Genomic DNA, 25,824 nt, shown 5'->3' on the forward strand with positions numbered 1-25,824 from the left:
CTACAGGAGGTGGTGGGGATCCTAAGCACACTTGGCTGAAAACAGAGACGAGGCTTCTTCTTTTGACCATTTATATAATTGATATCAGATGTCAACTGTATGCTACAGAAATAAAAGAATATTTTCTGAGGAGGTAGTCTACCTAAATTATTGCACAAAATTAAGCACTATACTTTCAGTACAATCCAGGCACCTGGTTTAGTGGCATGGTATTCCTTCCAAGGACAAGCCAGTTGCTTTTCAGATTCTGCAATATCTCCCTAATTACGTGCCTACAATGCCTAATTAGCTAATACATTAAGCATGTAGGGAATTCAGATCTCAATTTAACCTGATTTTTAGTACAACTAAAATCCTCAAGTAGATAAGGATATAAGCCAACCAAACTGATGATGTTGACAGGAAAAAGTTTCATCTACAAGCTAGTTATTGCATATTTCTAATATTTTTGTATATTGCTGTAATATTCTGTCTATTCATATTTCTGTGAATCTGTATTTCTGCTCTTAAACAAAATCATTTTCAGTTTTTCTTCAGACTGCCAAACCGTTTTGTCTACTATTTTTCCATAAACACACTATTCATTATTGCTATGAGTATAACACATCGATAAACAAAAGATATTATGTCAATTAAACTCATAACTACCTTTTTGAAAGAATGTTTTATCAATTAAAACAGAAGAAACAGTTATAGCCAGAATTACATCGAGGCACTGCTAAAGGAAACGATCCCTAAGCAACATGTATAAGCAATCGCCCTAGCTCACTAAATTTATTAGATAGAGTATCTATCAGTATCTACAAATAAATGAAGAAGTTTTTAAGACGTTTCTAATTTAACAGTTCTCCTTCAGATCAAAATATTTTTTTAAACAGTCAAGAACAAGTCATACTTTCTGCATGCATTAAGAGTTAGTTTAGAAAGTCCTCTTTTTGTGTATAAAAATCTATGGAAAAGCAGTCTAATATTTAGACTATTTTTGTTAAAGCATGAACTGTTTGAAATAGATGCACATTAATCCAAATCATTCTTTATAAAAAGCACTCCGAAGAGAAAGTAATGCAATAGCTTTAGGGATATTGTCATCATGTAAGTGAATTAAAACTGTACTTAAACTGACACATTTTTCAGCCTTCGTGGTTTTGTTAAAGATGCTTAAAGAACATTAGTCAGAAAAGTATTTGCCATGCAAAAGCTAAAAGCAGCTTGTCAAAACAAACCTCAAGGCTAGTAATGAGCATTAGTTTACAGACAGCCCAGCATGAAGTGCCAGTATGACAGCTTCTGAAATGACTCTAAAAAGTGCGTAATTCACAGAAAGTGGCTGTACCTGTCTTTGTCTGTTTAACCCAGACTTACACGGCTTTGAGGAGGAACAAAACAGAATGAGAAGAAACAACAGCTTAATGTGACATCAACAAGACTGAATATACAGATGACATGCTTTCAGGGAAACAGAGGAAATCAGTGTTAGGACAGAAACGTACTGTGCAGGGATATTTTCATAACATAATGAAACTTTTAGGACAGACCTTCATAGTACCCGCTTAGTATACTCTACACGAAGACCATTTTCCCACAAGCAGACTGCTCTGTTTTGGACTTGTAAACCAGCACAGCATTTTGCTTGCATACGAGTTTTACATTGTATTTCCGATGGAAAATCTTGCTGTTACACACATTCTCCTGTCAAGATCACATTATACTACCTGCATTTCAAATATCTTTGAAACCTTGTACTTAAGCATGCAAAATAAAAAAATCCCACCACCCACAGGGCTTCAAAGTTACTACCAATAACAAATAGCAAGAGTAAGGAGCAAATATTCAAAATGCAACAATGCCACATAAAAGCGTATGTTCATTCATGCTCAAACTTCAGAAAAGCAATTCCCATTTCTTAAAGAGTATTCTGTATTTATCTACAGCACATGCACTGGGCCACGCTAGCTCTCATTCAAAGAACGCACACTACATTTTAAGGAATTACGCATTCTATGCAGCATGAAAAATGTATTGAAACATCATACTTATATTGCAACAAGCTGTATCCTAACATGTCATAATTAACAATACAAACTAAAACAGTCAACTAAGATTATTATGGATAACCACTTCTAAAGCTAGCTTGGCTTCTTGTATAATGGGACTCTATGGGTAAGACTACAACTCAGTGAGAAATTCTTTAGAAGAGCACTCTAGAAGTTTTTGCAGCTCCTGTCAGAAATCACCATTTGTATAGCATAGTAAATACATTAATAACAAACAACAAAAAAAACATAGTTTGTCTTGGTATAGTTAAGTCAGCAGAAATGCATGTTTGCCTCTGTCCTGGTTTCATCTGAAATAGAGTTCCTATCTCCCTAGTACCTGGTATGGTGCTGTGCTGTGGGCTTAGGATGAGCATAACGCCGATACCACGTGGGTGGTTGAGCTGTGGCAGAGCAGTGCTCACACTGCCCAGGGCCGTTCTGCTCCTCACGCTGCCCTGTGAGGTGCCGGGGGGGGGGGGGGCACCAGGAGCAGGGGGGCACACGGCCAGGACAGGTGGCCCAGGCTGGCCAAAGGGGTGTCCCACACCACTTGGTGTCATGCTCAGCAACAGAACTGGGGTAAAGGAGGAAAGAGGAGGATGCTTGGGTTGATGGCATTTGTCTTCCCAAGAAGCCATTCCACGTGCTGAGCCGTGCTCTCCTGGCAGTGGCTTACACCTGCCTGCCGAGGGGAAGCAGCGAACGGGTTCCCTGGTTTGTTTGCTTGCACAGGCAGCTTCTGCTTGTCCTAGCAAACTGTCTCAACCCATGAGTTCTTGCACTTTTACCTCTCTGATTCTCTCCCCATCACACCTGGGGAGAGCAAGTAAGAGACTGGGTGGTGCTGAGCTGCCTGCTGGGGCTAACCCAGAGCCTCCACCACAGATGGGCAGAAGCTGGTATCTCCAATCACTAAAAAATTAGGTGTGATTTAGGCTGATACTCAAATTTGCAATGCATCCACATTTGATACAACTACATCAATGGTATTGGTAAACTTATTGCTTTGACGTCTATGTGAAGAATAGGAAACTATGGTCTAAGATAAACAAGCTTTAATCAACAAAAACCAAATATAGATGGTAGCACAAGTCAGATTATTTATACACGATTGAATGTTCTCAAGATATTTCTGATTTTCATTAAGGTAATCTAGATTTACATTGATTTTACAAGGCTAATAATTAAGATTTGAAATTTCAGAACAACGGCAGGGGCCTTAGCCAGATCACATAAAATCCTGAGCACAGCTCTGTCAGCAAGGAATAGCATGATCGTCTGTATAAAAAACAAAGTAATACTCCTGAAGTAGTAACAGCAGTACAGAAGTAACTGTTTCTTGCTCTGTAAGATTAAAAATAATGATTAATTCTGTTTCACACAGAATTTCTGGCTTCTTTCCAGATTTACGTGGAAGTCAATTCTGATTCTACATGTCCCTCTAGTTTTCAGTCATCAAATCAGTTACACACCTTGGTGCTCATAACGATTTTATACAGTTGCCTTTTTTTAAAGTTTATTTCATTACATTACATACACCAATCCATTTATTAAGATACAAGTAAAAACTGTATCATTTATCTGGTGGCAGTGATCCATCAATTGAGAGCTACTGAACTAGCTGGCTAAAATTATTTTACCTATCACCTGTGGGTAACTGCAGTACCTAAAGCAAGTATAATACTGTTTCCTCTTAACTGAAATTTCAATAAAGCACTGACAAGATGCAAAAGGACTGGGAGATATGGGACAAGAAGATGCTGAAATAAGGAATCAAACACGAGGAAGACATCAGCATCTCCAAAAATACACGACAAGCAAATATTACCTCGAAGTCATCCCTTTACCTGATGACCTGGGAAAGAGAACTTTAGGGTAAATTCTCCACTGCATTTCCATAATTGCTACATGAAAGTTATGTGGAATTAAAAACTGCAGTTCTGGGGTCTGTGGTTTGTTTTTCTTTTCCCCTCTCTTCATTGTACAATGAGAATACTTATTTGTAATGATTTACTAGAAGAAAAAAACCGCCACCACTGAGATCTGTTGCCAACAACTATTGGCAGCAATAATTAAGAAAGTGATTAAATTGTATTAACCTCTTTGGTAGTAAACCATAATGATTTTCCACTGATTCCCAGGTAGAATTAAGACAGATATCCATAAAGAAGACACCTCTGTGCAAATACAATAAAACAAAAACAAACAGTGGAAAAGGCAGATGTCAGCATTCTGACTCAAGAATAAACTTATGACCTGTATTTTTATTTTTAGTTTATTCCCATGAAACGCTGCTTTATACTGTGTTAACTGCAATAGCTTTATGCCACCAGCTAAAGAAGTAGGGCTCAGGTGTCAGAGCTGACTAAAACAAGAAGCACACAGCTACTTCATTCTAGAATCTAAGTCACAAATGACCAAGTTCATTCTCCAGTCTGTTTAGCTACCACAATACTCACGAGAGCTACTGAGAAAGGTAAGTGGAAAACTACGGGGAAAAATGTACTATATCTTATAAGTGAAATATTAGCTCTTAAATTCATTCACGAACTACATTAGTTTTCAACTACTCTATTTGCCCACCAAAGCCACTGATGCAGTGTTAGTGAACTGCAGTTATGATTAATGCAGACTCATTACTGCTGGAAAAGCAATGAGATGCTAGAATTTCCACACCACATGACTACTCGTTTACCATTGAGGGGTCTGTGGGTGAAGAAAGCCCCTCATCAGCATCCTCCTTGATAACATCCTAACAACAACAAAATATTACGGTTTGGGTAAAATAATTGAGGGCTAAATGAAAAATATGAACTAAACAATGAATGAGAATGATCTCATAACAGTACATAAACGACACACACATTTGTTTTTCATTAGTGGTTAAAGATTTCAAAACCTTTTGATAGCTTTGCTCAACATATCAATATCCTAAAATTAGAGCAATTGACAAGTGAGGTTTTTACTGACTTTTTTTAAGCTTTCTTTAGTTCTTAATTCCATTTGAACAACCATCTGTCAGTAAAATAAATACCGTTAATAGGAATTTATTCTATAGGAAGCTAGGAAAGTCTGTTCATTCTTCCTTTTCAATGGATAAAGCTGAATTATACCTACTTATAAAATCATGCTGTATCTAATGCACACTTAAGATAAAATGTATTTTGTTTTACTTGAATATTTAAAACATTGCTTTTAGCTTTGTACTTCCAATTTGTAGCTTTCTTTACAACATTAAGGGATGTCCTTTTACCTTCTTCAGATGTCAGAATTTATATTACAAAATTTCAATATAAATTTACCAGTAGCACTCTTTTCCTTATAACATGCTATATCAATTTATTATAGCACAGTTGGTATGTTTATTGAAACATTTTCCTGCCAATAGTACAGGTCTTTATACCTGGATGTCAGAATTAGTTTTCATCTTTCAGTAATTTGTAAAGTTAAAACAAAATACATTTTAAATTAGATGTTAATAACACCTTTGCTTAAACTATTTATAAGATAGAGCTTGCAGTTGTCTAATACCAAATCATCAGTAATAACCTTCATTCGCATTACACACTGTATTTATTGTTTAGGTTAGTATTTGAATTATCCTTCAAAATACTTACTAGGCCATTGTTCTGATCTCTGGACAAACTCGTTTTTAGTGGTGGACGTGAGATGAGATGAGAACTGCCAGGGTAATACCTTGGCATGTAAAGATATGGGGCAAAGAATGGCTATGGGAAAAAAAAAAACGTAACAAAAAAGGGACAAACAATTACACAAATCAAAATGTAATAATAAAATAAAACTTATTTCAACAAAGCACATCCTGTAGTTGAGTTTAACACAGTGAAAAGAGCAAATATTAACAGCTTTCTTTACTTTTTGCATTTAACAGAAATCAATCAAAAGGACTGGAGCGACTTCTTCCAAACCCCTCAGCCACTGACCCCCTTCTACTCCCTTCAATGGCAGTGGGTGCTCTGGCACGGTCTGCTGGAGGAACAGAGTTGGACACTAATATCTGTTTAGAAAATGTGAAAAAGATTTACACTTATGATAATTTCACTAATCTCAAAGCTACTGAACTCAATTAGATTTTCAGTAAAATGCAGGATGTTTTATAGGACAAAATAATTATACACACGAAAAATTGATATATAAAAGCATCTCTACAGCTTCCCATGCTTATGGTAACCAATTTGGAGTTGTTTTGGTTTTTTGTTTTGTTCTGTTTTTTCTTCTACAAATAATAGACTTTAACGTTATAGCAGAAAATGTTCAGGTTTTGTTCAGTTAGAAATATGCCTGTGTGTGTTGTTCAATACAAATACCATTTTAAAGTAAAATGTTAATTATCATAAAACAAGTATCAGAAACATTTTTAAAAGAAAAATATGTTTTTCCCACAAATACCACTTAACTCTAATTACACTTCTTGTAACTAGGTACCCTTTTATCCCTTTTTACTAACAAATTTCCAGAAAACATATGCTATCCAAGTTTTAACAGCATATCAGTTTAAGGGGTCCAAATGAGAACTCAGGCTATTAATAAAGTCACTTCTAAGAGATACAGGGATCTCAAAACTACAAACACACCTCCCTTTGAACAAAGTGCTCCAATCCTTGAAGTGCTGAAGTTAATTGTATGAACACATTTCCTGAAATCCACACACTACCCACTGGCATGCAATTAAAATGTGTGTGCATTTGAAAATTGCAAACCTTGTGGCTAGTAGTGCATTTAAGAAGTGCTTTCCTAATACTGTTAAAATTTTGTTTATTTGTGAATTTGACCTACATTTTGAAATAAAGACCTTTATGTCCTTATCTGTTTTCTTTTAAAGCGATGCAATGGAAAAAACAGGGTCTTCCAACTTGAGGATAAGCAGAATTATAGAACCTATTGCTATTAATTCATTGCCTGGCTCCTTAAAAAGTTTTCAAAATATATTTTCATACATAACATTTTAAAATAGTATCATCCAGCTACTTCACAAAACAAACAAACAAACAAACAAACAAACAAAAACATAGTATTTGGTTTGTGTTTCTGCACATGACAAGATTCTGAGTAGTCTACTGCACCAAATTCAGTGTAGGCTAAGTAATTTTATGACTTGATGGCCAATCTACGGGGGAGGAGTAAAACATGTTGAAATATTCCACAGTGGATTTATCAAAAGGACAAAAAACAAACAAGCAAAGAACTCTGCATTCAGAAGCAGTTGTAAGCGAATGGAGAAGTTAAACTTTAATTCCTGTGTACAACAATTAGATGGCATATGCTCCAACATTGAGTAATTATGAAAAAATACAAACTGTTCCCTGTTCTTAGTTGCAAGAGGTAGTCTTTGGACACACTTGTATAGAATTACCACAAAAATTTCATCTGCTCTTCCAACATATGAAGTTATGTGATACGCACTGTAATCATTAGTCTAACTGTGGGAGTACGTTTTTGTGTGATTTTTAATTTTACTTGGATAGGTAAGAGAAACAATATCGAGGCTTTGCCATACATTTACTGGCTGGTACAGGATGATTCAGAAAATACACTGATTTAAATTTATTTCACTGTCATAAGGCACACATTCTATGGCATGTTGTGGAAATAAACTTTTTTTGAAAAGGGTTTTATGTTACTTCTTAAATAATTAAATGCCTCAGTTTTCCATTAACAGCTTAAACCACGTGGAAAACCCACAAGGCATGAGAGGCTTAATTATTATACTGCATCCAAGTGCCTAGCTCTCACTGCAAAGACTATCCTCTGAAACATCGTGAGCACCTGCTTGTTGGTTGCGAGTCATCAAGCTACAAAGCGATGAAAAAAATTTTCCAATAAGGCAATTATACCATAATTTTTTCACAATTTCTATTTATGCCTTGTGCCCACTTCAGCTGCTCCACTGCTTCCAAACTGCGGAATCAGTTCTCCAATATGAGCCTAAACTCTGCAGTCTCAAAATATGATAATCATGGAAACATGAGTATAAATCCATGGTGGGCATAAACCACTGCAGAGCTATTCTCCAAGTCTGCAGGCAGCCTATGAAGCGTAAGCATAACCAAGATACCAAAGAATTTGCTGCTGTTTTGAAAAAAAATAAACTAAAATTCTCACATACCATAAAGTCCAGATCCCGCTCAGGAAAATCCCGATTAGACTTGCCTCCTGCTCTGACCTCTCCCATAGGAAACATGATGTCAACAATGCTTTGTGACAGCAGCAATTCTGGGAAGCTGAACTTGAGACCGATTTGTTGCCAGGGAACTGGACAGTAATCTGTACACCTCGATCACAGTTTAATACTGAGAGCCAGAGGGCCTAGTTGAAGAGCTGCTAAACTGGACTGTAATCCCTCCTTTACAGCTATACACACAGAGAAAGGGGCTTTAAACCAAAACCAAATAGATTATGTGACTGGATGTTCAAGAACCGTAACAAAGATACATCTGAAGAAAAAAGCAGTAACATATATAACAATAGTAATAATAAAAAGTATTTCCTGAAAACAAGCAACCTGAGCTTCTCAAAGAGTTCAAAGTTTGTTTGGTTGTCCTTAAGGACAAATGATTGCTTACAGACAACAGGATAGGAACCATTTACTGTTCAGAAAAATGGCAATGCATCTGTACCAAGAATTTCAGAGCACTTTGCCGTAAAACTCAGGCATTTCCAGAGCAGTATTTGCCTCCGTTGTGTTTTGTCATACAAGCATCCAAACCTCTCTCGGATATTTCTACTAAACTACTGGGGGAGAGCCTATTCTTCTGTTACCATTGTTTTATTAAATACTACTCTTACAAAACCTGAGAAGTGAAGTGCCACTTAAAATCCTGAAGAAAACTACTTTTTAGTCTAAATTTTCTACTATTATGAAGTTCTCCTCATTTATCTCAGTATACAGTGTTCATGGCAGCATAACTCCATAGAAGAAAGTAATAAATGTGTTTGCATCAATATTTAAAAGTGTGAACCACTAAAAATGGTTATATCCTGGAAGAGCAGTACAAAAATCCAGACAAAGGCCAAAACAGAAACATTTTTGTCTTAAGTAGGCAGAAAGAAAAAAAAAAAGCATACCTTTAAGTCCATATATGCACATAATAAAAATGAACATATAAACTGCTTGTAAGAACAGCTATGACTCTAATTGCTTTTGTACTGATTATTAGAACCGTAAAAACATACAAGTTTCAACTGTATATTACCACACACTTTTAACCTTGTCATGTACAGTAACACAGACAAAACCAAGACTTCCAATTAAATGCTCACTTTAACAAAGCTGAGTTACTATCAGGAGGAAGATTCCTGTGATCAGTACTGGACTACTTCAAAGAACGTGCCAGTGTAAGTTATTTTCAATAAAACAGTATATATGCTCAATATAGTATTAATATAAGAATAATTTTACAACAGATAAAAGGTTCTGTGCTACACGTACTCTTTTCTGCCTTCGTCAACAAACACTGATTTAGGATAACTTGTTTATATTCCCAGCTTATTAGCTTGAACATAACTTACTATCAAACCTTGTTAGTTAAAGCTAAGGGTATTTCTTATATATAGAAGCAAGCCATGAATTACATCAGCTTTCTGGTTTTCCCTGATAGCACCACAGAAGAGACCAAAAAATTAAAATACTGAATACATTCCACAAAAATTTATAAAGTAACAAACTAATTGTGGAATGTGCTCAGAGTTTAAAAAGCTATAAACAAAATCACCCTAAATAGATCAGTACTGCAAATTTTAATACAAAATGCAACTCGAAATGCATTCTTATTAACTGTTGTCTCATGTAATAAGCAGATATATACCTCAGCAACTTGGAACAGTGTTAGAAATAGTTCATCTCACGTTATTTAGATTAAATCCCACTGTGAAGTATTGCAACTTTCAAGTGAGCTGTACACGACTATGTTTTATAATGCCCACAAAGAACTAAAAAATGTATGGTTTATGCAATTTATTTTAATTCTTTTAAACTAGTGCAACACTGGTTACAGGAAAAGATCCCAAAATAAGAGAGACAAAGAGGAGACATATGTCTAGATATATTCTTGGGATGTAGTTCCTCACATGAGTTTCTGTATGTTTTAACTTGTTACCAAGAAAAAAACAGAATCTCTTCTAACAACAGTAAACAAGTATAGGACTGCACAGCTTACTACTCACAAAGTAATAAATAAATACCTACAGCATCTTACCATTGAGTCATGTCTAAAAACAATTTGACCTCTTTTCCCCTCATGTAATTTGTGTTTCTAATGGTATTTGCCACATTTCTCAATGAGACTACAATGACTGAACATTACTGTGAAGTTTACCAACTTTTGGGCTTTCGAACAAAACTCCATTTCCAAATATAATTTGCACAGTCTTTTAAATATTTTATAGATTGCATCTGCAATATTACGAGATTAAATGAAAAGAAAGTGAATTGGTTCTCAATTATTTACCCGATTGTAGAATGGATGCTGAGGTCCTGTCATACCACTATAGTAACTGCTATGAGGTTGGGGTGATAGAACTCCGCTGTTGAAAGGTCCGTTGAACGAGGTTGTAGAAGAGCACGCTGACGAAGGCTGACTGAACAGAGATGTTGCTCTGGCAGGTGCCTCATGTAAGGGCAATGTGGGATAAGGAAGTCCTCCTATATTCATTTGATCTCTTGCAGCACGAACATCTGAAAAATAAAAAGGAATGAGATTTAGATTGAAACATTTGAAAAAGTTTTGATTTGTTTGTGAATTGCATCCAGGTCTGGGCCCCCTGCTACAAGAGAGATATCTACAAAACTAGGAAGAGTCTGAGGCCAGAGGGCTACCAAGATGATGAAAGGATTGGAATACTTCTCCTCTGAGGACAGGCTGAGAGCTGGGACTGCTCCACCTGGAACAGGAAGCTCAGGCGGGATCTTATCCATGTCTATCAATACCAGAAGGAAGGGTGCAAAGAGGACAGAGACAGGCTTTCAGTGGTGCCCAGTGCCAGGACAAGGGGCAATGGGCACAAACTGGAACACAGGACTTTCTGTTTGGAAATCAGGAAACACTTCTTTACTATGCAGGTGATGGAGCACTGGCATGGGTTGCTCAGAGAGGCTATGGAATCTCCCTCCTTGTAGATCTTCAAAAGCTACCTGGAGATGATCCTGGGTAACCTGCTCCAGGTGGCACTGCTTGAGCATGGGGGGCTGGATCAGATGACCTCCAGGAGGTCCCTTCCCATCTTAACCATACTGTGATTCTGTGAATAAAATGATGCCATCCCACTGCAGCTAACAAATGCAGAGAAGGAAGTTGGAAAAAAAAAAGTCAAAGAATCCCAGTTGAGGACTGAAGAAAATAAGTTTCACATAGAAAACAGTTGAGCAAAGGAAACTATTAATGCCTAAATTCAGATCCCACTTAGGATACTGCCATACCAAAAACTCACAAGGATCCTATTTTAAAGATCCACTTTTCTACAAAGCTTTAGCACCTCTGAACAGGTGGACACATTTGGATGCCTTAGCCTTACTCCAGACCCAACAGCAATCCCTAAGCAGTGCCATACTGTAGGTCACAGCAGGTCACTTCAGCAGCAAGTAGTCGCTGAGCAGAGCATTTTTGCATAATAGCACATACCTGAATCTGGTTTCATTTTTGAGACTACAAGCTCGTTAACAGTAACTCGTGAAACAGCTAGTGTTCAACGAATGATACTTGCTCTAGGAGTAGTATCATTCTAGCACAGACTGATAAATGATTGACAAGTACCAACTACACAGGTGTCTAGTAGGGGAATACATCAAATGGAGACATTCAATTTTTTTTCTGGCTTCAGTTCTGAAGGATCTGACTGACACTACTCAAAATTGTTAACAATGACCTGAAAGTAAACTCACATTTCTACTAATATTGTGTCGTACAAAGACAGCATGTGCTATTTTTCCTCAACTACTACAGCTGTCTTTGACTACTACTAGTACCTTGCACCCTTTAAAGAGATGCTTTGGTCTAGTATGATTTGGCCTTCATAAAAAATCTACAGAGTGAAATTGAACCCTACTGAAGTCAGATCAGATGACAGGAAAGCCTGATTTGATGAACAGGTCAGTGTTCTGTGTAATATGTAAAGTAGCTCCACCTAAAATGAAAAGAAATGATAAAACTATTGCTTTCCATTTATTCGAACACATACTCACCTGCAATGATTTCTCGTAGCTTGGGGTCTAAGTTGACAGTACATGGTAAAAATGTTCTTACATCACGTGCTACAAGAACAGGTGTTCGGGAAGATAAAAATACTTCAAAGTTCCGTATATCTCCATCAATTTCAAGCAGAGGTTCAACATCTTTAGTCGTTGGGATATTCTTTGAAATTCTGGTTGAAAAAATATAGATAAATTATAAACAAACCACATTAGAGTCTGACTTTCATAGTGAAATATTATGGAAAAAGACTGTCCAGTACAGTTGCATCTGTTCTCCTGTTTGCTGGAAAATGAAGAGAATCCATAAATACCTGCACTGTCTTCAGAAAGAACAGTTTAACATTTTATAATATGAAGAACACATCAAACTTCTACATAGTCTGATCTAACTGCATGCTTCAGAGAAATCTCAGAGAAGCCATACAGAAGAATAACATCAGATCAAGAATTTATAGATCAGTAAAATCAGATCCAAAGTAAGGGCAAGCTAGCATTTGTCAGCATTAACCTCAAACATTCATTCAAACTCTAATAAATAAATTAGAAATTCCATAGTTAAAATTCCAAATTTTAAACTAATATCTCTTCCAACGGGAACAGTCAGGCATCTTAGACATTAATCAGAACTCAACGGTGAATGATTACATAGTAAAAGAGAGAGGAAAAAACAGTACCTGCTTTTAAATTATTCACCTTCTTAAAAGGCAAGAAGTCACACGTATACAATAACAGAGGGGAACAACAGAACAGTCAGACATGATCAGTATGATGGACTGTTGATGCATTACAACTACTGTCAAGGAATTGGGGGGGGGTTGTAAGCATTAATATAAAGGACAGTTTTATGGAGAAGCAAGGATAGGTTGTTATTTTTTTATATTTTTTTTTCCTAAGGCAAACATAACACAACAATTCTGGTTGCACCTGAGATGTCTTTTTTAATACAGACAATGAACAAAGTCTGTCATCAGCTAAATGATCTCATTTCACAATTTGTTAGCTTTTTAAAAGCAATGATCTTCTTTCATCTTTATTTTAGGTCCCTTATAAAAAGTAGTACTTTATGTACCATGGGATTACTCCAGAAATAATAATGGCAGATTTATGGCAGAAATAATAATGGCACAGAATATTTAGTATTAAGAGAAATAAAAGAACCTAAGATCAGTGCTAGCTGTTTGAAATAAGTGCAACACTTTTACATTAAAAAAGCATTTTAACTGTGTGCTAATTCCTCACTCTAATCTTTTAGTACAGTCTTGCACTATGCTGAAAGGAAAATTAACACAGTCTTGTCAATTTTAGTAGGTATTAAAGAAAATATATGAATGGACCATGTACCTAACAAATGCTATACTGCTACTACTGGTGCTACTGCTATACTATGCTGTTATAAGCATCATCTACAAATAACTTCATTCACAATGACATTACATACTCCGATGCTGGAGAAGTAACCAAGCATAAAAGAGGCGCAGTCTATTCTAACAAAGGTTGTGATCCTGCAAAACATTATGAGCTGCACTTCAGATAGCACTGAGATTATTCACATTCACTGTAAGGCTTCAAGGGCTCCAGCCCTAAGAGAATAGAAGGTGAAGTTTCTGTAGAAAGAGAAACTTTGAGACTCAAAAGTAGGTTACAATTTCAAAGAATTGAAACAGTTCATCCTCCATTAGTGTTTAAAAAAAAAAAAAAAAAAAGAGAGAAAAAAAATCTAACAGGAGTTAAATGATCTTCACAGCAATAAATGAATGGTCAAAAGACAAAAAATTAAGAACATAGGCAGTATCAAGGTAAAACTTGTACGCTCATATTCTGAGAACTGTCTATTTTACGTTAATATTTAGCTACTACCTTAGGGTTTTCCATTTTGCCTTATATCAAACTATAATTAAACTGTAAATGTAAATGTTTTTAAATCAAACAACATACTCTTAAAAACTGGAACATTAACACGCATTCCAGTTATTCACATTTACTTTAAGTATTCTATGCAAGAATTTTCATTTTGCCAGTTTTAAACTAAGTCAGTTTTTAAGTCAGGGACCGAAGAGTTAAAGAGTGGCCTAGTTCAACACTTAAATCTAGAAAATAGAATGCCGAAAAAGAATGTGACACAGATTTAAATAAAACACACAGCTGATGAATCACATGAAACAAATTAGCTGAATTTTAATGCCAGCTCTACTTAAGTCTGAATGTGAACAGTGTTCTGACTATGATGAACAGAGCCACTGTTCAGAAGCCAATAGCCCACTGCTGGTGTACAGATTGAAGTCTCTATTCTAACCTCCTGAGCTCAATGACTTAAACTACGACTTTGCAAGAAATATTTATGTAAATGATAATCTTTTGGCAAAAAGCCACCAAAATCCTATGTGCCTGTACTTCTCAGATGAGGGAAAAAAAAAAAAAAAAAAAAAAAAAAAAAGGTTAGCAGGGGAAGAACTTCAGGAGTTACTTTTGCTGGAATATAACCACACAGATCTAAAACTTAAGCACTATGTGAACACCTTATTCTCCTTTTGGGGCTAGATTTTCCTGAAGCAGAAAAATTACTCTTTCAATCAGAAGCATCAAAAGAAATATCAGTGTTGCTGAGTGTCTGCTTCCATTAGCTGAAATTACAAGGAATGGAACCAAAATGGAACATTACATTGACAGAAGTGAAACTTAAAAACTCATTCCATTATGCCTCACATGGCCTTGGTAGTTAAAATTAAAAACTGCTTTTAGCACAGATTAAGTTATATTCCAATAATGATGAGTTATTTCTTGATTTTTCCTCAAATAAAATAATTTATTATAAATATGCACAGATAAAATCATGTTATCTTCCATTCAAGGCTATAAGTTTGATCTAAACTTTTTCTAGTTTTTGTTCATCTTGAATTTCCATGACTGACTTGGAAGATAACCACCATGGTCCAACAGCACTGAACATTACTAGCACAGGCTGCAGGAAGATGATAGAATGTCAGGCTATATGTGACACAGCCTCCCCTTTCAACATCTAATGCTGGAAATGGTCACCACCACGGGACGTGATCCTGCACCACCAAGCCTGGTGGTCACCAAAAGGCAGAAGCACCGAGCAGCCTTAGAATCATAGGATCATTAAGGTTAAAAAAGATCTTCAAGACCATCTGGTCCAACCATCCCCCTACCACTACTGTCACCCACTAAACCATGTCCCTAAGCACCACATCCAACCTCTCCTTTAACACCCCCAGGGACAGTGACTCCATCACTTCCTTGGGCAAACCGTTCCAATTCATGACCACTCTTTCTGAGATTTCTGAGAAGGTCTCTTCATTTCTAACCTAAACCTCTCCTGGCATGACTTGAGGCCATTCCCTCTAGTCCTATCACTCACTGGTTACCTGTGAGAAGAGGCCGACCCCAGCTCCCCACATTTTCCTTTCAGGTAGCTGCAGAGCGCAATAAGGTCTCCCCTGAGCCTCCTCTTCCCCAGACCAAACACCCCCAGTTCCCTCAGCTGCTCCTCACAGGACTTGTGTTCCAGGCCCTTCACCAGCTTCGGCTCTGGACACACTCCAGGGCCCTAGTATCCTTCTTGTAATTATTCATGCTGAAAGCCATGCTGTGCCCACAATCCCTGTTTGGTTGGCTGTGTCAAGCCCCCGAGTATGCCAACACGCTCTGCTTGCTGTCCCTGGTCGCAGTCAGGGAACACACACTATTCCTCCTGTTTGGGTACCACAAGACTACACCCCTCGTCTGTGGGGACAATGTTCTACCTGCCTGGCTGTCCCCTTCACCTCCCAGCTTGCCTCCTCTTGTGGGACAACCTGCCCTGCTGCACCCTCATGGGTGGAAGGTTGACTTCTCTGCCAGTCTTCACACCTGGAAGGGCCATTCTCCCTGCCCTTCCCAAACCTCTGCCCCTGAAGGCGAAAACAAAGGCATCCTACAAGTTCCTTTTCACACACCTAAACTTTTTTTCCCTCAGCTTTTTACAGCAGCAAGTAACCAGGCAAGTAGGAGTCATTTAACTTTTGCACTCCATAAAAAGCAATGCACCTAATTAATTAAAAATATTAAGTGATAGGGAAACAGAAGGCATAATCAAGAAGGCATGTCATGTTTTATTTATTATGTGCCTCTTAAGTCTTTCTCTCAATACAGTTTGAGATAAAGCTTAAAAACAATGAAATAATTTCTCTTTCAGGATGATACAAAATCATTTTTTCCCTATAGGTCTGATGCTAAGAATAAACCTTGAAGATCTGGGCCATTCTGGAATGCAAGATAAAATTTTCATGCTTAACAACCTGGTAATTCGGTATCTGATATATTAATATCTAATAAACTGATACTACAAATACAATGCTTTGCTCTGAAGTTATTTATCCTATTCTTCCCCGATCTGCTCAGAAAAGCGATGGTATCTGCAGTCACAGGGGGTGTTTTTTCTGGATTAAAAGCTCTCACACAAAACACTCCATAACATTTATAGTGCTAACATTGTATTAAGAATAGAGTTGCAAGTATTTTTTTTTTTTTTTCAAACTCCAACAGATAGTTTGGACATTGAAAGAGAACATTTGTTCACATACACACTTGTATAAGAACAAGAATAAAAAAGTCATCGTGCACTCAACACTAGAAGGGAATCAATGCTTTATTTTTAATAAAGGCAAGAAAGGAAGCTATAGTTCGACACAGCTATCTAGACAAAAATTATAAACCCCTCAGTGCATATTAAGTAGTACAGAGACTTCACTGAACAGATGCAATAGCTATTTAAAACTCCTATTACCATAGGTATTCAGGAAAGCTTTCTTTGCAAAACTAAGTATCCAATCCAAGTAACAGCAGATGAAGCACCTCTAAGTGCTCTGGTTTTTGATCACTTCAGAAAGAAAAAGCATTTTTGATCCTTACAAGGCTGATATTTATTGAACTACTAATCTCCCATACTCAATATCATGCTCTGACACTGAGCCACATTACAAAGGTCTGATTTTAATTCAACTTTCCAGAATATTTCCTATGCCAGCACTCTTTAAAATTTAAAAAGAAGTGTTAATACATCTACAACTGCCTGAATTCATTCACAGCTTCACAGTGCTTATCTGAATTAAAGAAGACCAAAGAATTTTTTTTAAAAAAAATCAGTATCTTTATTGCACAGAAAAGCAGCAAAATGGAGTAGCAGAGAGTTCAAGACTGCTCAAAACTGCTCTGTAAACAAAAAAGCAGTTATGTCTCACTAACTGAGAAGTTCCACCAGATCATTCACACAAGTGAAATATGAGAATACCGTTTTTAGCATTTACTTCAAAGAAAATCAGTTACAAAGCTACTTTATGGCTTTATGCAGGGCTTCTTTCTTTCAAGACCTTCACTTGTAGGACTTCAGCATTTCAGCAAATATTTGCCGGTCCTATAGGATTAGAAACGCCATGGGTCATCCTAGTCTCCAACACAGGATTCTTCTCGGGGGCTAAATCACAGAATACAGTTTAACTTCAGAATTGGGCAAAAGTAGTCCTCCTCCAGAAGCCCAGGGCAAACACATCACTCACAGAAGCACAAGTTCCACTTCTCAGAGAAAGGAGGAGACCAATCTATCAATCTGTTGCAAATGCCATCCAAAACTGGAAGGCAAAAAGGCACAATCACTACTACGTGAACCTCAATAGGTTAGTAACATTCAAGTCAACTAGGACCCAAGACATTTTACTTCCTCTATGCAGCCTTTGGATTACCTGAGCTGTTCCAGGTATTGACCGTCTGAAGCAGCTTCCTATGACAGAACTGACCTACTGAGGCAAATTTATTGCATGGTGACATGAGCAAGTTGCAAGCAATACCACCAGCTTCCAAAGAATCTGATACTGTTACTGTTCACATGCTTTTCCACCACTAAAATATGTGGAGTTTTTCCGGAATATGAAGCAAGTTTTTTATCTCCTGTTTTTCCTGAGAAAGTGGATATGTTGAATCTATTGAAGATTAAGAGACAGGATATGGGCCACTAGCTGTGTATAGCTAAAAGATGCATTTACAGCTTATCATTTTACCCCACAATGTTTTCCCATACTCTTGAGGTTTTGAATAAATATTCTAACTTTGACAAGTACGTTCAGCCAGCACAAAAAGATATTATTTCCAATTTTATTTCCCGACTTCATCGACTCCCCCCCAAAGTACACAAGCCTCATAAATTGACTTACATGGCTAAAAGGAAAAGCTTTGTTTCCAGAAATTGTTTATTGTGTTGCTAAAATGAAGACTTCTGTCCTACCCTAAATTAATATTAATTAGTAGAATTTAGAGGGATTAGAAATACACATAAGTTTTTGTTTTTTTTTTTTTTGTTTTTTTTTTAAGAGAGGTAGAGATGTCATTAACACACATTAAAACTATTTTGTAAGCATTTAAAGAATTACCTGGAAATTAATTTAGAATAATAAGCACAAATACAGGCTGGGTGTAGAACAGACTGAGATCAGCCCTGAGGAGATGGACCTGGGGGTGCTGACTTATGAGAAGCTCAACATGAGCTAGCGATGTGCCTTGCAGACCAGAAAGCCAACTCTACCCTGGGCTGCATCAAAAAAGTATAGCCAGCAGGGCGAGGGAGGTGATTGTTCCCTTCTGCTCTGCTCTAGTGAGACCCCATCTGGAGCACTGCATTCAGCTTTGGGACCACCAGCACAAGAAGGACATGGACCTGTTGGAGTGAGTCCAGAGGAGGGCCACAAGGGTAATCAGGGTGCTCAAGCACCTATCCCATGAAGCCATGCTGAGGGAGTTGGGGTTGTTCAGCCTGGAGAAGAGAAGGCTCCAGGGAAACTTTACAGTGGCCTTCCACTACCTAAAGGAGGCCTACACAAAAACTGGGGAGGGACTCTTTGTCAGGGAGTAGAGCGATAGGACAAGAAGTGATAGGGCTTTGGGCAACCTGGTCAAGTGGAAAGTGTTCCTGCCCATGGCAGAGGTGGAATTAGATGATCTTTAAGGCCCCTTATAACTCAAACCATTCTATGATTCTATTACAAAGATAAAAATAAAAGGCAAAAGAGATTTAGAGAACTTTGTCTTGTTCTGATCAGTTTTTCCTCCAATCCTCTTCTCTCCCTAGCATCTTTTCATCTGAACTCCCTTCTTACTTGTCACACCCTTTGGTACACTCTTTGCTACCGTTATGTCATGCCTCATGCAGGTCTGTTCAGTATCCGGTCTGGGAAATGATGATCTACTACTCAACTGGTATGCTGTCTATTGATATTGAGACCACACTATTAGCATAATGAGAAACATAACTATGTGCCCTACACTGTAAGTGCGAGACAATAAAAGGAAACCAAGAAAAAAATCAAAATGCAGGTTAAGTATTTAGAAGTAACACCTCACTGTGAGGTCTAAAGAGTAATTGTCTCCTTAAAAGAAGTGATTTATTTAAACCTGGCCTGGGCAAAAGATTATTGCAGAGGACATTATGGGCAGAGCGATGAATGTGGCACCTTTGGTTTCTATAATCACTAAAAAGCTACGCTTCTGACATCAATACATCAATACATTTTAGACAAGTCACAAATCCCTCAAAAGTTAATTTCGCCCTTTTTATTAAAAGGTATTTAAACAGTGTCAAAACTGGAATTAACGAAACAACCTTCTAGAAAAGTTACATTTCCAATGATTTTTCTCATTTTTAATTGCTAGAAATTTGCAGAAAACATCTAACATACTTTTTAGAAGAATAATTTAGTAGATACTTGTCTAAAGCACTGTAATGGAAAAGTAGACAGATAATGCTTATCTTCAGTTTTTATTTTACTCCGTTTCTTCTTACTTATGTATATTAACAAAAAAACTCAAATGATTTAGACAAAAGCTTTTAGCTCAACACATAATTGCAACAAAATTACAATAATTGTACCAATTAAAATAATCCTGAATGAACAGTTTGTCATCTTAATGTTCCAATGGTTTACAGAAGGATCTACTTAATTAGCTGAAATTGCTTTCCAATGTTAGTATCAAATGTCATTTGTTAAAAGTTGAACGATTTCGAAAATAATTTAACAAAGCAATTTTACAAAACACCAAGAACCAACATTTTCTTTTCAGCTGAATAAAGCAAGCAGATGTGTCATCAAATTGCTATAAAAATAAATGAGCCTTTATATGTGGAAAAATAAATTTTACTACTAGTGCTACTGAATACTATTTTGTTTTTTTTTTTTGTTTTGTTTTTTTAAATGATATGAAATTATTTCATTAAAGAAATTGATTTCATTTGTTTTGGTGGTATTTTTAGTACACTGTAAATACACTTTCTTGAATTGAAGTAGTAAACAATGAAGTACAAATATTCAACTACAGGTAAAACAGCAATGTTTTAACCCAAGTCACTTCCTAATTTAGTTCACACGGGCTTATCATACAAAAGCTTTGAACTTATCAGTAAAATATGGCACCCATGAAACTACGCGACAGAACTCCAAATTCACAATAATCAACCATTGTTAAATTTGCAACTAAATTAGTCTTTACCAATTTAACCTGGGGAGGGGGAAAAGAGGATGAGTTGTCCACTAACTGTCTAATAACAAGAGCCTAAGTTTTTCTTTGGTTGCCATTAGTAGAGGTAACTGTTTCTATGGCTACTTCCAAAAAGGGGTAACTTCAATAAAAAGACTGGAAAAAGAGAAGCAAGCAAAATCTTACACCTATACTGAAAGACAGTATCTAGAACTGAAGAAATCAAGAAATGCCAATACTTTCCACGACTTATATATCAGTCGGAGCAGATGTCTTCTACAAATCATTCCTTAGAATGTAACAACAGTTGTAAAACCATTAAAATAGTATTAAGTGAGCTATGGCTGGCTTAGATCCCTTTGTCCTGCAGACAAAGAATCCTGAGTAAAAGAAAGCTATTATGTTACTCTTCTGAATTTGGTGGTTTCTGCTTTGGCACATTGATTTGCCATCCACTACAGGTAGGCGTGCCTATATGTGCAAATACTGCAGAGGTTAAGTTCAGCCAGACTGATTTATGAATTGTACATTAGAACACTGGCAGTTCAAAGCACTGAGGAAAGCACAACTATTTTCTCATTCTGGAAGAAATATCTCATTTTTCAAACTCAAAAACTTAAGATTCTTGATTTCCATAGTTTTCTTTAGCTCCCAAACAGCACGTTTTCAAGGAAATTAAGTAAAGGGTGGAGCTCCTAATCTGAACAGATGGTTTGTGAGAGTTTCTTCTATCTTGAGCCAAGCTATCATGTTCTAATATTTTGAACGTAACGAGTGTAAGAATAGGCATGTCACAGAAATTCAGGAACCAGCAACAACTTGCCAATATCCTCACAAAGCTTAGTACCTCAGTTTCAGCAAAGCCTGGGAAAAGAGTGACAGTTAAGACATCCCTCACAACAACCCTCATGACAAGCGGAGCAAGATCAAAATCAGCCAGTAGGAAATGCTTGAGCAGAAGGTCGTGTGAATACCTGAATACTGTGTCATTGAACAACATGTAAGTTCAGTTGTGGGGACAAGGACTCTTCTCCAAGCACTAACATAGTGAGTCACGGTCTCCCTTAGGGCATCCTCCCTAGACACCAGTTTTCAGTTTTATTTCTTACTGTTTCACCATGTAATGGCTAGAATTATATTCAGAAAGATAAGTCACCTAGATCCCATCTGCATGAGACAGAGGAAAATACTCACCATGGATCTATCAAATTTTTGAGTCAATGTTCTATCCCCGGTGGTATCCAGACATGACCATGAGGAAATTCTTGCAGACCAACGTCAACTTCACACCGACTTTTTTCTTCCTAGCCCAAAGGGCCCTTCACAGCAAATAGGTCATTAAATTGTCCTGGTAGGCTGCCCTCTGTTCCCTGCCATTTTCCTTTCAAAGGACAATTGGCACTTCACTCCACTGTAGTGTCCAGGCCTGCCTGGGCAGCTCATCATGCTCACCAGGATCTGAAGGCTTCTGTGACTGGCCATAGAGCCTCCCCCAGCACCTGGCATAACTGCTTGAAACACAGCATGTTATATAAAATAGTCACTGCCACTCCTCCCCTTCCACATGCATTTTTGATTTAAATTAGCCTTAGCTGCTGTGTTGTATGCTGAATTTAATCTTTTCCTCCTGTTGTAAAAATGTTCAAGATACACTTATTTGTGCTCTCTTTTTAAGGGCATCAGTTACTGTCTCTCGAGGACCCCGAATAGGCTTTAGATGCAAAGAAATGAGATGCAAAGTCAGCCAAGCCGCAAGCAGCCTTAGAAAGTGACAGACTGGTAAAGCCACAGTATCTAGAAGAGAACTGGGTAGCTCACAGATGCAGCCTCTCTCATTAACAACTGCAGAGTTCAAAAGGACAAGTGCCTACTGGCAAGATGGTTACAAAATCATTTTAGTGACTTATAGGAACATCCTCCAATAGACAAAGCACAACAGGTTTTAGTCCCTGTCGTGGTGAGGACACAAAAATGTGTCTATATATTATATAGCCCATCCATTTCACTTACTGAGTAAATGTAATGAGGAAAAGATATTCCCTCTCAATCAGTTTTAGCATCAACATATTAAATTGACATGGTATCAAGTCGCTGCTTTCTAAGGCTAAAACAGTAGAAAATATCAAACAAAAATGTAGGATGGCTCAGAGGCTCAAACTGAAATGATTAACTAAGGTCTCTATAGAAAAGAAATGACTCAAATGGCTCAGACTCAACAAAAACTTCAGAATCTAAAACAAAGAAGAGAAAACATTATTTTCAAGAAAAAGCAAAACTAGGATTCCTCGCAGCATAGGAAGTAGGACAGTGATGACATTCACAGAAAAACATGAAGTGAAACTCGGGCTCTTCTCATCATCTGTAATGTCTCCTCTACTTTAGTACATCCTTTTTGAAATGCAGTGACTAGAGTCCCAGCATTCAGAATTTAGATACATAACAGATTTTTTTTTTAAATAAAATAACTTCCTTTTATTTCTTTGCTAATAATTCCTACAGACACAATTTCCTTTTCTGACTGTTGCTCATCGCTGAACATATTTTTTTTTTCAGAGAATCATCAGCAACAGATTTGTGAATTCCTTTCCTAGGTGCAGATTTACAGCCCATTACTACGTTAGCAGGATTACAGATGAGATCATTTTCCCTGCTATGTTATGATACATATAACCACAATGACTTGCATCTGCAATTTGCTCATAGCTACTTTCACAACCCTCCACAAAACAGTTGTCCTGATTTTATCTCCACGTTGTATTTTCTCCCTCTGTCCAAGAATTTATAGGCACAAAGAGCTCACGTACTATATATCTAAACCTTATCTGCAAGTTTCTCATCAGTATTTATCCTATGTTTTGCTTCTCTCTTCTGCTTTCCTCAATCTTGACTGCTATTGCCCTCAATTTTAATATTTGTAAATGTATTAGGAACATGGTTTAGTGGGTGATATTGGTGGTAGGAGGATGGTTGGACCAGATGATCTTGGAGGTCTTTTCCAAACTCAATGATTCTAAATACTCTTATCAGGATCTTGGTTAAAACTGAAGATTTCCAAACATTACATCACATTCTTTACATACTCGCTGACTCATTTGAGAATTCAGATTTCTTGAAATGTATGTTCTCTACAGAAGCCACTGTGACTTTTCCCAGTATTTCCTCTATTTAGACCTGGCACTCATATTCATTCTGGTGTCATGGATATTTTATGTAGCCTTCAAACAAGAGCACATTCCCATAGTTGGCCAGTTTACAAGTCTGAGAGGTATCGGTTGCAAACATTCCATAGAAACTTGCTTAGATGTGACAACTTAATTCACTGACAACTTCATTTACAGAATACCCAAGTATTTTATTACAACTCAGGGTTTTAAAACTTTTCTTTTTTTTTTTCTATAACTTCTACACGCCATTTTGCCACAGAACTGACATTAGGGAGACTTCACAGCAGCACAGAAGAGAACTCAGCACAACGTAAATGCAGAGAAATATCAACTGTGTTACAGTTATAAATAAAATTGTAAAAACAATGAAACCAGACCAGGAAAAACATGTGGCTAATGACCACAGAATAACCTAAACACCAAAGGGGAAGGAGAACACAGTAGATGAGAAATCAAAATGGCACACTAACCTAACAAGGAAAGAGACTGCATGAAAAACCTGTTGGTGAAAGATTACTTGAAAAGGCAACAGATAAACCCAAGAGAGTAAATACTGGTGCTAATTAATATACCAGCTAGAAAGCTGAACATAAAGATTCAGACCAGCAATGGCTGGAGGGTAAGTGGATAGAAATGAGATCACACAAGTCAGTTTAACGCAGTAAGAAGATTAAAGATACTTTTCTGCAGAATCTGGAATGAAATTCAACACAGACCCAACATTTTTATTTTCAAAATTGGACACAATTACAAAACGTGCTTGCTACTCTCTAGCAAAGGAAAATTACAACCCAGCACCACTACCTGTTACTAAGGGAGAACTAAGCAACTCCAGTCCACAGAGATTGTCCACAGAGGTATGCCTGTGTTGCAAATCGAATCCTTATTTTCTTGGGTTTTGTTTTGCTTTGTTTTATACAACTTTGGGAAATCTTGCCCATGCAACATTCAATAGGATCTCCCATCTCTGAGTAGTATGACATAAGAAAGATACACAGCTCCTGAAGAACTGTTTTCATACTCATCAATAGTCTTCCATATTCACCAGCACAGTATCTATAGAAAAGCACTAGCAAGTTTATTTTCTGCAGCAATCCTTCGTAATAATATACAGTTAGGTTGTGTTTTTTTTTTTTTTTCAACTGAAACAAAAACTTATATTTTTATGTAGCAATCAATTTGATAGTCATTTTTTCTTCCAGAGCACTTCAGCTACTGAAAGCAGAGCTCCCGCTACCTTCAGACACAGCTCTGAATACTCAGCACTCGCTAACATCAGCCTACAGAATCGTAAGCTGTATGCCATCTCCCAGAGGTACAAATACCATCCAAGTGAAAGGTACGATAGAGGTGACTAGTACAGCATCACACAAACTCAGACACATAGTTCTAGAGCAGCTTTCAGTTATCTTAGTTTTCCTGTTCCACTGAACTACAAGAGACAGCAGCAAGATGTGACAAAGTGGTCCTCCCCTTTGCTACATACCTGTCTACAGAGTTTACAAAATTAAGTTCTGGATATTACAAGACAAGATTCCTCTGTGGAAAAATAGCATATGATCATTTAAAATCATGTATTTTATTTGCAGTTAATTCCTTTCTGCATATGCACTGTTTTTATTCTTCCATTTCTTAATGACCGTTTGGATTCTTTCCCTTTAGTTTTATATGCTGTGAACGCATTCCTTATTCTCTGAAATAATACTGAAAAAAAAGCATCTAGTGAAGAAGATCACTAATTTTAAATATGAATACTGACAACCCTCAGACGAACAAGAAGCTGCTAGCGCTGCATGGGGCAGACAGGTATTCTGCTAGTGCCACCTGCCGGCACAGCCCCACAGCATCACACTCCCTGCAGCACAGACTGCACTGCACAGTGAAAAAGATGGCCGTA

General features: G+C 37.1%; 1 protein-coding gene across 6 annotated transcripts in view; it reads right to left on the reverse strand.

Moving 5' to 3' along the window:
* KIDINS220 (kinase D interacting substrate 220) overlaps positions 1-25,824 on the reverse strand; it is a 68,645-nt gene that overhangs the window by 7,398 nt on the left and 35,423 nt on the right. The window contains exons 23-27 of one of the 6 annotated variants that reach the window (XM_035320134.1): positions 12,235-12,413; positions 10,505-10,731; positions 5,654-5,764; positions 4,732-4,788; positions 1,334-1,366 (exon numbers count right to left, since the gene is read on the reverse strand). In XM_035320134.1, coding sequence (XP_035176025.1) covers positions 1,334-1,366; positions 4,732-4,788; positions 5,654-5,764; positions 10,505-10,731; positions 12,235-12,413 — 607 coding nt within the window. The remainder of the gene's footprint in view (positions 1-1,333; positions 1,367-4,731; positions 4,789-5,653; positions 5,765-10,504; positions 10,732-12,234; positions 12,414-25,824) is intronic. The other 5 variants (XM_035320136.1, XM_035320135.1, XM_035320139.1 and 2 more) reach the window with 5 other exon arrangements.

The sequence above is a fragment of the Oxyura jamaicensis genome, chromosome 3, assembly GCF_011077185.1.
Source record: "Oxyura jamaicensis isolate SHBP4307 breed ruddy duck chromosome 3, BPBGC_Ojam_1.0, whole genome shotgun sequence".
Taxonomy (NCBI): Eukaryota; Metazoa; Chordata; class Aves; order Anseriformes; family Anatidae; genus Oxyura; species Oxyura jamaicensis.